This window comes from Vigna radiata, chromosome 3 (genome assembly GCF_000741045.1).
Source record: "Vigna radiata var. radiata cultivar VC1973A chromosome 3, Vradiata_ver6, whole genome shotgun sequence".
Classification (NCBI taxonomy): domain Eukaryota; kingdom Viridiplantae; phylum Streptophyta; class Magnoliopsida; order Fabales; family Fabaceae; genus Vigna; species Vigna radiata.
In genome coordinates this window covers 1,929,440-1,942,848 of record NC_028353.1, presented here as the reverse complement: position 1 = coordinate 1,942,848, position 13,409 = coordinate 1,929,440, and the positions used below count along the sequence as shown (strand labels likewise).

The 13,409-nt window shown below is 32.3% G+C and overlaps 2 protein-coding genes across 3 annotated transcripts; one reads left to right on the top strand and one right to left on the bottom strand.

The window, feature by feature from the left end:
- Positions 1 to 1,046: 1,046 nt before the first annotated feature.
- LOC106756872 (transcriptional regulator SUPERMAN-like) lies at positions 1,047 to 2,128 on the bottom strand. Its single transcript, XM_014639473.2, has 2 exons — positions 1,867 to 2,128; positions 1,047 to 1,792 (listed from the first exon to the last, which is right to left on the bottom strand). Exon 2 carries the CDS (start codon positions 1,755 to 1,757, stop codon positions 1,125 to 1,127), a length of 633 nt encoding a protein of 210 aa, XP_014494959.1. The 5' UTR covers positions 1,758 to 1,792; positions 1,867 to 2,128; the 3' UTR covers positions 1,047 to 1,124.
- Positions 2,129 to 9,161: 7,033 nt separating this feature from the next.
- Positions 9,162 to 13,005, top strand: LOC106756706 (F-box/kelch-repeat protein OR23). 2 transcript variants are annotated; one of them, XM_014639242.2, is made up of 2 exons: positions 9,162 to 10,243; positions 12,717 to 13,005. In XM_014639242.2, the coding sequence occupies exons 1-2, from the start codon at positions 9,354 to 9,356 to the stop codon at positions 12,784 to 12,786; spliced, it is 960 nt and encodes a 319-aa protein (XP_014494728.1). In that variant the 5' UTR covers positions 9,162 to 9,353; the 3' UTR covers positions 12,787 to 13,005. The 2 variants fall into 2 exon arrangements, with proteins under 2 accessions (XP_014494728.1, XP_014494727.1); XM_014639241.2 differs by having other exon boundaries at positions 12,580 to 13,004.
- The last annotated feature ends 404 nt before the right edge of the window (positions 13,006 to 13,409 follow it).

The window sequence follows — 13,409 nt, the reverse complement described above, 5'->3', positions numbered from 1 at the left end:
TTTTTCTCTTCTCAATCATCGCATACCATTCACAACGCTTTCAAAACCACCCACACCATTAAATACCTGCTTATCATATTAAAGACTAATCTTTTTTTTATACCACATCTTTCTTTATATAAGCTCTTTTTCTCCTTTTACTCGTAAAGGTCAGAGCATAGGAAAGTAATTAGTTATATATATGTTCGTATATCTAGACACAACTATACACTAAAATATACCCTATTAAAAATTATATTTTAAGACAAGATTATTGACTGCTTTTAAACAAATCATTCGCTACGGTGTCCAAGAAAAAAAGGTGCGGTTGAAGAACTGCATTACATATATATGTATGTATGTCTAACTAAGATGTTCAGTTACTTTCTTTGTTTATTTTATATCAATATTATTGCGAACGCTATAATAAAAACATGATGTTATTGAATGCTGTTTGACCATGGTTATATTAGGTGTTTCCAAGAAAGAACTCGACAGAAACCACCCTAAAGATACATCGAGACTATAGGTGCGTGTATCTAAAAGAATGAATGTATAATTTAAATAATATCTATCTGAATGATCACGTGTTCGTCATCTATCTTGAGAGACTGAGGAAATATAATTATAGTTCGTAGGAATTCATACTAAATAGTTATATTCAGTCAAACTAAACAAACCCTACTCATTGACTGTCAGATCAGACGATCAAGGTGAAGATTTTTTTTTTTAAAAGAGCAATGTCTTCCACTTGAGACATATACAACAGTGTGAAAATTAAGAATCTCTCCATGTTTGATCTTCTTTCTAATATGCACTTGTGGCCTTCAATTTTTATCACTTGGCTTGTATCAACTGATTTTTTCCCAACCTTGGATCGATCACTCAAATGGGTACAAATTAGAAAGAAACACTCCTGTTCTCCGCTCCCCCACAAAAGAAAACAAACAAAATAAAACCATTGCAACCCAAATTAGAAGATCTCAATTAAGAAATATAATATCCTTGAGATGCACAATAGAAGAAAAAAAGCAGCTTATATGGGTTAAAAATATAACTAGTGCAGGAAGTTAAACAAATTCGAAGTTACAAACTAGCAGATCTGCCAATATTTGAAAAATTGCATCGAGCTACATAGCTAGCAATCAGTGTCCCAATCGTAGTTCCAAATCTAACTTCTCTGGTTGTTTAAGAAACCCTATTCCCAACTCCAGCTTGATGCTATGCTCACTACTCTTACAAACCTTGCATTCCTCTCCTATTGCACAACCCTGTACTTTTTCAACTCCCAAACCAATCTCTTTGTTCTTACAAATCTTAATTTCCTCACTTTCCTGAGGAACCGAAAGAGTAAGAAACTGGGAAGATGCGAGTGTTGGTTTCTTGTCTCCATTGAGAGAAACTGGCGGGGTCAGTGAAAACGACACAGTCAAAGAAGGGCTATAAAGTGGAGAACAATGAGCACAATTGAAAAGGTTAGTGTTAGATAGAGAGGAGGATGGAGAGGAGGGTGAAAGATGAGTGGGGTTTGGCATAATGCTAGGGTTAGGTTTAGGACACTCAGAAACCCATGATGATGAGGGTAAGGAAGATCTCAACCTTGCCCTATCCCTTCTGTGAACATTCATGTGGCCACCCAAGGCTTGAGCAGACTTGAACTCTCTCTTGCAAAAGCTACAAGCATAATTTCTAGCAGGCCATGAACTTCCCCATGAATGCTCCTCAAAGCCAAACCTATCCCCTTTATCCGTGTTTCTGGTCAGATAGTTTCCTTCCATGGAATTCTTTGTAATTGTTCTGTCAAAAATATCACCTGTAGAAAGAAAGAAAAATGAAACATAGTATTAAAAAAATGGACTTTGTTATATGGATCTAGCTAGTTCTTACTTGTTAGGACTTCAAAGGTGGTGAGTAGAGTGATCCATAAATATGTTGATGTTGAAGCTGAGGTTCATATATACTCTGAGGCAGAAAGTGACGATCTCTCTCAGCAGGCGTACTTCATCTGGCACCGTCTGCAGGTACTGTATTTGGATATTTCTCTGCTAAGTATAATGGAGAAGCTGTGTGAAACTGGTATTCCCTTTTGCCTTAACCTGGAAAGCTCTCGCAAATAATGCTTATACTATATTACACTCTATCTAGTGCCTTTCACCAGAATTTGACTTCTAAAAAACATATACTACTCAATGATCCTACACCATCTACCTACTTTACTACTTTATTCTTTCCCCTTCATCTCTTAACAAATTTTTTAATTCCTAATAAAAGGGGGAAATGACTATTCAAGAATCTTTTTCTGGTTACTACCAATGGCTATGCCCACATACGATTATTTTAAAAATAATAAAATTCATCTATATTAAAAAATTACAATTTTTAAAAACATAATAAACATATAATTACTATTATATGAATACAAATTCAAAATCAAATGTATTACACTTTTAAAAAAATATAAATTAATGTCATAAAAAATATATTACGTTTTTATAGATTAGATAGTTAGATGGGAAGTATCAATAAAGTATGTGTCAAACACATATTAGTAATACAAAATGAAATGGAGTTATTCTATGATATACTAAAGCCACATTTTGTCAAAGATATGTATCACAAATAGATCATCAATTAAAATTGGTTTTAACAAACACATGATAATGGCAAATTAAGAGGGTGCGTTTGCTTTACAAACATTAATTTCTAGGTTAAATATTTAATTAAGAGTCTTTTTTATTTTATTCGTAGGTCACCGCATAGAAGCTTTGGAGAGAGATTTGGTCTATAGGGCTAAGACCTTTGAAATTTCTTTACGATTTTATTTTTGAAATATCTTTCAAAATATTGAAGAAAAAAAATATATTACCCTTAACTTTACCTACAAAACTGTGAAAATAAAATTGTTGAATAGTAAAAAAAATAGTAATCATCACATATAAAGATAATGACTAATATGTGTATAGTTTTGTTTATAGTTGACCCATAGTTAACCCAAAATTAATAATGTATAAAACAGGATATATAGTAATCATATTAATTTAATATGAACACCCTTACTTTCTCAACTTACATTTATTTGATTACTTAATTAAAGTGTCAAATCACTATATTTCTAATCACACTCACATGAAAGTTGATTTAACAATACATACTTCAAACAATGGGGCAAAGATCCTTCCCTCGATTACTAGCCATAACATAAAATATTAGGATTAAGTATACATATAGTTTCAAATATTTTTTTCTTTATTGTTGAAAATTGCCTATTTTAATTCATATATATCATTTTAATTCTATACATTTTTTAATTTCTTCGTTTATGAAGATTAAACAGTATAAGATATTATAAAATTAAAAGAACAAGTTTGTTCAACTATAAAAGTCAATCAAAGTTTAAGATAATATAATTTAAATAAAGTTATGAAAGACATTATGAAATTAGACATTTAAATTATATTGACATTCTAAGTATCATCAATCATTTCTAATCACCTTAACCTATATAATACAGTTTAATATTGAATCAATCTTTATTTATATAACTTTTAAATAACAGTATCATAGATTATATTAACTGAGCATTAAGTCAATATAGATCATTGATATACATATTAAATAACCTTGACGTTTCAGAACTCTTATCTATCAATATTGATAACCTTTCTTTTCTTGTAAAATCCCAGCTATCCCGAATCAGTAATGGAAAAGTGTATTGAATAATAAAATGTGAAAAACAGATTATAGTAATCCTTTAATTATAGGTTACAACTTTCAAGAGTATATACGAAATAGATATATAACTAATAAAACGAGTGAGAAACAAAAACAAGTGCACACAATATTATTGGAAAAAAGAAATGTTTCTGGTGCACACTATATTAGTTGAATAATTGGAAAATGGACTAAAAACATTTATTTTCTTTTAATTTTTTGTTTAAAAAAATCTGTGAAGCTTGATTGGTGATCATGTTTTCCAATTAATGTCCTATTGTCAGTTATTCAAATATAAAAAATGCTAGAATAGGAACAAATCATGTTGGATGACTATTCTATATTTTGAAATATTGTATGTTAATTTAAGTATTTAACATATAAATTCAAGTGATGTAATGTTGTTGTGAGGTTTGTATCTAGTACATAATTCATAAACACATGAAATATGGACAATCTTAATTTTATATGCTCGCGTCCAATATTTTAAATCTTTGGTATTACTAAAAGAAGTACAATGTTTGGTCCAAAAATCGTGGATTGTGCAAGTTAAATATGTAGAAGTTACAGTAAATACATTTTCCAACACTACCATCAAATGCAATATTGAAGTAACAACTATAGTTCAAAAGCATGGATCATAGCGAATATGTGTTATTTGGTGTTGCTCTTATAAACACGACCAAGTAGGAAATTAACACTTTTAACACAATAAATATTCATAAATTGAAATTTTGTCAATTTATTACATTATTATTTGTTGATGTCCACAATAAGTCTTTTTATATAAACACATTTTAGTATTAGGATTTGTTGAAAAAAACTTTTGAGTAAAAGATGAACTATTTATAAGTATTTAGTCATGTTCTTCATCACATAAAATAGATATAATTATTACCAAAGCAAAATTAACTAATTTCTAGTCTTAAAACACACTTATTTAACTGCTACCAAAGTACAATTTAACGAACCCTATAATTATTATTAAGAAGTACTCATATATTTTTCATTTTCCTAACTACCTTTAGAGTGTTATAGTTCACCTAGAACTAACAAAATTCAGGAGGAAGAAAGTTCATGATAAACTATACTAGAAAAGACTCATTCATCTTCATTCCCATTGAATTCAACCTTGCTGCTATATTAGTCATTCCATTTACATGATCATGAATGGGCTATGACCAGTCAAACTTTTTGGTATCTGTTCAGTCATAAGAGTTCTCACAATAAATTTGTCAGTTATGTCTGATTGTGAGTACTCCTTGATCATTTTCATGAATTTCTTTGCGTTTTCCGTTTTAGGCATAAAAAACTTTACATTCTTTGCCATGGACATACACATCAAGTTTAGAGACAACCTATTAGACCCATGTCAAGCCTCGTAAAGAGACTTCTTATCACTTGTACTAATCTTTGTAATGGCTACGAGCATTTCATCCATAATAATAGCCATATCCAAGTCTAATTGATGATTTGGGCTCAAGCCCATCAATTAATCAAGGCCTAATTACTAGAAGAATGACAAGAAAGCTTCAAAAGGAGCTAGAAGGGGCTATTTCTCAATTATTAGCTAATGGATACAAATTAGCCAAGCCCATGAAGGCAGCAGAGTATGTTCCAGCCCATGGAGGGAGTTAGCAAGGAATGCCAAAGCTAATTCGACTACACCCAGTGGAAGCTCTAATGTGCCCAACACCCACGGAAGATGTCCCTTTGACAAATCATGTGTTTCTTATGCTCCTGTAAATCCAACACATGAGTCACACTTTAGACACGTTGAATATGATCCACATATCACAACTGATAGCTTAGGAGATCAAATCCAGGTGTTGGGATGATTATAAATTCAGCACCCATCACTTGTAATTGGTACTTTGATGATATTGGTATTGAACCCTTGTTGAGAATACTCCAGGCCTTCAATCTTCTTCATAGTCACGACCAGAGAGAGCTTTTAAGTCTCCTCTAGCCACCTTCCCTAGATATTCCTTTCTGGGCTTCAAACTGCACCAAATCACATCAATCATTCACCGTGCATTTCATCGAACACCTTATGTGCACTCGTTTATTTCGCTACCATCCACTCTTCTCATCTTTATGCAACTCCAACGAGCAAGGATCAACCTCCAATCGTCCATGGAGGACGTCATCACTAACACACCCAGTTAGAACTAAATTTGTTCTGACCAATCAACATAATTTAGCCCATTAAACTTGACCACATTATTTCTCAAACCTAATAAATTTATGGAAGTTGGAAACAATATAAAAGCTCATACATTAATGCTTTGTAAAATTAATGGATTCAAACAAAATAACTACACTAGTTATGTATTTAAGTTCACATTGGAATGACACTTGATCATATAAATCATTCATTTAAGTTCATCTTTTGGATGATGTTTATCATACAATCTAGAATCATACTTAAATCTACATGTGTGATATATAAATATATTTATTGAACATGTGAAATATCTCACTTTAATGTCATTAATTATAAGAAATTATTCACCTTTTAATAATCCATAAATACCTTATAATAATGAACTTTAATTAACATAAATCAATTATTCATAATTTATCATCCTTTATTTCAAATAAATAAATAAGTACATTTTAATTGCTATTAAATTCATATAACAGTTTGTAATCACGATGCAAAAATTTTCAGTCCAAAACATTGGCTTGCAAATTTTACCATTAAGAGAGTTTAAATAATTTTAATTCACTTAAAGAAGGTTTGTGACTTTTCAGAGCCAGGGTCTCTAACTTTTCAAACCCCTTTAGTTTGCAATTACATTCTTAAAAAAAGAAATAAAAAAATAAAATATGCAATTCAAAGACAATAATTCAAGCAATTAAATTACCATAACAATGACAATGTTTTCCCATTGCCGTTTCATACTGTAACAGTAAAATTGTCTTTCAAATTATAATTCAATAAGTAAACTGTTTATCCCAATTCAAGACTATGATGCAAAAAAGGGGTTTTTGCTGTTTCAATCAATGTCAAATGCAAATTAATAGCATAATGTAACAAAATAAAAATTAATCTTTATCGTAAGCATTAGAAATCTAAACATCCTTAAATTTTATAATTACAAAATTAAAGTTTCTATAATTAAAAAAAATATCATTAATGAAGAATCATAAAAATTCACAAATGTAGTTCTGATATCACTTACAAAAGCAATTTTTATAATTTCAATTGAATGAAAAGATAGAAGATATCTTGAATTTCATGATTCTTACAATTCTCATATATATATATATATATATATATATATATATATATATATATATATATATATGAGGTTTGCTAACTTGCGTACGCCTGTTCTTCAGTTGGTACATTTTAGTAATGTGTACCGGATTTCAGTAGACAAAAATACCATGAATTCTAAGTTTTAAGGTTAAGGGTATTTTAATAATATTCATTCTCAAAATTAAAAAAATAAAAAAAGAAACCCCCAATCCCTTATCCACTTCTCTCATTCCTCTCAACCTTTCTCTTTCATCTCTTTCACTCCAGCATTTTCTCTGTCATCCCTACTCTAGTTCCAATTGAAAAAAAATCAAAAACACTTGCCTTATTTTAATAATTTTCATTCTCAAAACTAAAAAAAGAATTCCCAAACCCTTATTCACTTCCTTCATCCCTCTCAATCCTTTTTCCTTCATCTCTCTCACTCAAACATTTTCTCTGTCACCTCTGCACCAGCCCCAACTAAAAAAACACTCATTATTAAATAAAATGGTTAGAGAAAAAAAAATACTTACATAAATAAAAAAATTAAAGCACCTAATTTTTTCTTTATATAATTTTAAATAAAATTTCAAGATTTAGAATTTTTATTGTTTGATTTTATTGTTGAAAATTTTATTATTGTATTTTGATTTGTTTTTTCTTTAGTAAATGAAAACAAGTTAACGAATTTCTACCAAAAAAAAATTAAATGGCCACAAAGCAATGTTACATAGTAGTCTCAGCATGTAAATGAAAGATGCTCATAAGTCTTGGTGCAAGTTGTACCCGTCTGCTCTAATATATATAGTGAAGATAATGAAATTAAAGATATTTTTAATGAACTTTTTGTCGGAAGGTGAATATGTCAATGACTCAACTCTTTACAAAATTAAATCGTTTTATAATGAGTGTTTTTTAGTTGGGGCTAGTGCAGAGATGACAGAGCAAATGTTTGAGTGAGAGAGATGAAGGAGAAATGGTTGAGAGGAATGAAGGAGGTGAGTAAGGGTTTGAGGTTTCTTTTTTTAGTTTTGAGAATGAAAATTATTAAAATAAGGCAAATGTTTCTGATTTTCTTCAATTGGGACTAGAGTAGGAATGACAGAGTAAAGGTTGAAGTGAAAGAGATGAAAGAGAAAAGGTTGAGAGGAATGAGAGAGGTGGGTAAGGACTTGGAGGTTTCTTTTTTTATTTTTTTAATTTTGAGAATGAAAATTATTAAAATACCCTTAACCTTAAAACTTAGAATTGATGATATATAAGGGTATTTTTGTCTACTGAAACTCGGTACACATTACTAAAATTTACCAACTGAAAAACCGGCGTACGCAAGTTAGCAAACCCATATATATATATATATATATATATATATATATATATATATATATATATAATTATGAAGAAAAAAACTTATCTTGTGTAAAGTTTTCTCAATCAATTATTTTCTCTCATCTTAATTTTTTTTAGATAATTTCTTGATGACATAGAAATTATAATAAGAAGTCTTCTTCTTTCATATCATTATTTCTTTCCTATTTTATAGAACGAAACTTGTTTTGTTTATATTTTTTTCTTAAACATAACGTATTAATAAAAGTAAAATCTATCCTTATTTATAATATTTTACAAATTTTATTAAAATACTAAAATACTCTTTTAAAGTTTTAAAGTTAGAAGAGAAAAATTAATTTTAATAACCCTAAATTTATAAATTTAATATATTTATATTATAATAATTATTACATTGTAATTTTTACGTCATAATTATTCTTTAAATTATATCAACCAAATATTAAATTAATATAATTTAACAATTGTCACATTGGAAGAGATAATAAGAAAGTTGTCAATTGTGAACAATAGGACTTGGAACATAAATAAATTTGAAATATCCATAATAACTTATGAAAACAGAAACTTATTAACGAATCACTACTACTACTAAAAAACAAACACAATAAAACTGATTTTTTATTACCTTGATTCTCTCAGACAATCTAACACGTACTACTGAACAAAATCACAATGATTTAATTAAATACATAGATAAAATATGAAATAAAATATTACAATAAATTAATTAATTAAAAAATGTATTAATGTACCCATAACTATAAGTCTAATAAGAAATTTGATACACGTGTAATTTATTATTGTAAACATAATTAATATATTTACACATAATAAATAGTTATGGATTAAATTTTGGGAAAGTCATCCTTAGATTAGGAGTCCCAGAGAGAGAGAGAGAGAGTGTTGTGTCCTTGCTCAAAAAGAAAGAAAGAAAAAAAAAGTGTATTATCTTTTTGCCCCTCAACATAGGCAAGTGAGGAAATAGTAGAAACAGAGAAACTAGCACGGCAATGCAAACGCAGCAACGGAGCGTTGACACACACCCAAAGATCGAATCCCGATGAATTCCGTCTGTGATGGTGGCGCCACCGTAATCCCGGGTCTCCCAAACGACGTCGCGGCGTGGATCCTCTCCAAGGTGCCATACTCGCACCACGCCAGACTGAAAAGCACTTGCAAATCATGGAAACTGCTTTTGTCTTCGAGATCGTTCCTAAACTCTTTGAATAAGAGAAACCATCTTCTCTGCATCTTCCCGCAGGACCCATCGATCGCGTCGCCGTTCCTCTTCGACCCAAACGCGCTCGCCTGGTGCCCTCTCCCTCCCATGCCCTGCAACCCCCACGTGTACGGCCTCTGCAACTTCGCCGCGGTGCCTCTTGGGCCCCACCTTTACGTCCTCGGGGGCTCCCTCTTCGACACGCGCTCCTTCCCAATCGATCGTCCCTCGCCCTCCTCGGCCACCTTCCGCTTCAACTTCCACGACTTCTCCTGGGAGCCACGCGCCCCCATGCTCACCCCGCGGGGCAGTTTCGCCTGCGCCGTTGTCCAGGGGCGTATTCTTGTCGCCGGCGGGGGGTCGCGGCATACGATGTTTGGGGCTGCTGGGACTAGGATTCGGTCGGTTGAGCGGTACGAGGTGGGGAGGGACCGGTGGGTGGCGATGGATCCGCTGCCCGGGTTTCGGGCCGGGTGTGTGGGATTTGTTGGCGGGGAGGGGAGGGAGTTCTGGGTGGTGGGAGGGTACGGCGCGTCGCGGACCATATCCGGGGTTTTTCCGGTGGATGAGTATTACAGGGATGCAGTGGTGATGGCTGTTGAGGGTGGAGCGTGGCGGGAGGTTGGGGATGTGTGGGGGGATGGGGAGAGAGTGAGGATTGGGAAGATTGTGGTGGTGGATGATGATGGATGTCCCACGCTTTTCATGCTTGATGGGAACGAGATTTTGAGGTACTTTTCAGCTTGTACTCATGGATTACATTTGAATTCCGTGGTTTTGGTTGTTTTTGGTTTCGTGTTTCATTGAATGTGAACTGACTTGGTAGTGATGTGGTGTTGGGAAATGGGATTATGCATGTTTTTTTTTTTTTTTAACTTTCGGGATCAGTGATGGAATGTTTGTGAATAGATTGTTCTGTTTGTTACTATTGTTGGATGTTGGTCTGGTGTAAAGAAAGGCTGGTTGAGATACTATTGGCTGATCATTCTTTCTGCTATTTTGCATTTTGGTTTTGCTCAGTGGAATTGGAACAAGTATGTTAACTGTTTAGGCTGTACCTTTTATGATGGCGTTGGAATAAACTTTTTTTCTAAGACAAAAAAGGTTTGACGAGGGGCGTAATCATCTTGGCTTGTGAGTTAAACTAGTTACTTATTCATATTTCAAGTTTTATTTAAGACTAATGATTTTACTTTTTTCCGGACAAGTTTGTTCTTTGTGCTTGGAATTGGAGTCTTTTCTCTTTATTGTTAAGCTTGATCTGTCAATAATACGGTACTTGTTGATTTTCCTTTGAGAAATTGTTATGAGGCCCTTGTTTGGTGTCTGGTCGTCAAAATTACCCTCCAGGTTGTAGAATCGTACGTTTACATGATGTGTCATATTCGGTGATTCTGTTCCCTGGTGAGGACACAATTTTCTGGAATTGGAGATGAATCATGTTTTTACTTGTAATGTAATAGCTTACCGAATCTTCATTTCTTGGTATCCTCTATTTTCAACGAAAAGCATTTTCTGGGTTGGTCACAACAAAATATACCATTTTCAGCCCTCTAAAACTTACGCACCTAGACTTTAACCATTCCGTTCAGTGTACTTAAACCAGATATCACTTTTTCCTTTCAAAATATCATATCTCTGTGCTTGACTAGACTATGTTGCCATGTTACTTCTGCTAGGCATCTGCTAGGCAACTGCTAGGCAATGTACTGTTATTGAGACAAGTGATGATACAACTTTGATTCAGACTTTTTGGGATGTGGGACTTCTACTAGGCTGAATTTTTTGGTTTTTTGCTTCTCCTGATTCTGATTTGTGTGTTTTGTTGTACACATATTCTTTGTTGGGTTTCCTCGTTTGCGTGGCTTGGACTTAACTGAGTGTTGGTTTTCCTGGTTGTAGATTTGGCCTTATGTCATTTCTTGTTGCCATTTTGGTTTGTCTTTACTAGTTAGAACCTAGTGGCATTTTTTTGATTTAAGGCTTGTCTCTGGTAGGTTATACTCTTAGAGGCCTTTTTTGCCCTATTATAATGCTCACACATCGCATGATCTTAAGATATCTGCAAGCAAAATAATTTAATGACCCTTAGGAAAAGTCAAGTTTCAGATTTATTTGATTTGACGAAGAGCCCAAATCCAACTACTTGGGTACAATTGTACACTGTACTATAACTTTTTAGTTGCACTTGTTATCTATAATTGTACATTCAGGCTGTTTTTTGCATTTCGAACATGCTAAAAAATATGTTTAGATAGTTGCCTTATTGTCTTTTAAATCAGAATGTGGGTCTCTGCTTGTGTCTGGTTCAACTTGTGACTTACTAGAGACTAATTCCTCCACTGATTCAATAATTGGGTCTAGTTTAATGGCGCTGATTCCTTATTTGTGTTATTTTATAAGTATAATTTACTTTAAAACTTTTTACATAGACATCCAATAAGAATTCACCTTTTTGAGTCATGATATTAAAGAATAGGATGATGTGGCGGTAGGGTAAATTCCTTCCTATTAGATGTTTGTGTAAAACAATTTTTTCACTAATAGTGTGTGTTTAATACTGTGATTGGGCAGATGCAAATTTGGGTTTAAATAAATTCATGCATAACTAGTGATTTTGTATGAATATTTTATAATTGTGATTTGTTAAAAGATACATTTGTCCCTTTAACAGTTGAAGTGTTTGAATGGTCATGACAGGGGTGTACTAGCATGATTATTAATTATGATATTTTTCTTATATAAGTGTATGTTAATGATCTGAATATTGTATGTTAATATTCTAAATTTTGTACATTGATGATTTGAACATTGTAAGTTTATGATTTGAATAATGTAATGTTGGTGATGTGATTATAGTATGGTCTGCATTCTTCAAAAGCTGGGGAAGGAGTTGGAGGAGTAAAATATACTAGACAGGGAATGCCTGTGAAATGATAATTATGAAGAAATGGGAATGGTATATAGGATAATAGAAATTTGTGGGTGATGAAAGATTGTTGATGGCTGAGGTTGTTTACATGTAAAAGTGTTATTGACCGTTTCTGATGATGAATACACCTTGCAGATATGACATGTGTTGCAATCGTTGGGTATACGAGTGTCGTGTGCCAAGAAAAGCTCCTTACAATTCGTCATTTGGTTTTGTAGTATTAGCGGGGGAGCTGTATGTAGTGACACACTTATGTGTTGTTGATTTTTCAGAAACTCGAAGGTCCAGACAGCAAAAGAGGGCAGGAACAATGTTCATTCAAATCTATCACCCAAAAAATAAGACGTGGAGATCGCTAGTTTCCAAATCACCTTTCAATTATCCAATAGATATTAATAGTGCTGTATTCAGCTCAATTTCTCTATGAATTATCATGCATCCATCCTATTTGTATAGTATAGTATAAGGATCACTCATCACATCATTTCATCCACCTTACTTGTATATGTCTGTATTTATCACATCTTCATCAAGGCTATTATTGATTTTATATTTAGTTTATATCATCTAAGTTTTATTTAAATTGCTATTCTCATATAACTCACCTAAGTTACACAAAATAACTTAATTCAAGCATTAGATAAGCTATTACAAGCACCCAAATTTGGGTTAACCCAGAAAAATTACATTAAAATGATTCAATAAATGAAGCTACAATATTAACATAATAACAATTTCACCATATTTCATTGTACTATTTATTTTAACAATAACATTCAATGAGTTTAATACATACATCGTGTTAATGTAAGTCATTATATTCTCCGTAAAGAAGAAATTATATGTGGTTATTAAGATGATTATTATAAAAATTAACAAATAACTGCATAAAACTTGATGTCTATCGTTTTTTACGTTTTTTTTTTTAAATTTAGAGCTATAATGGTTGATATACTTATTTCATA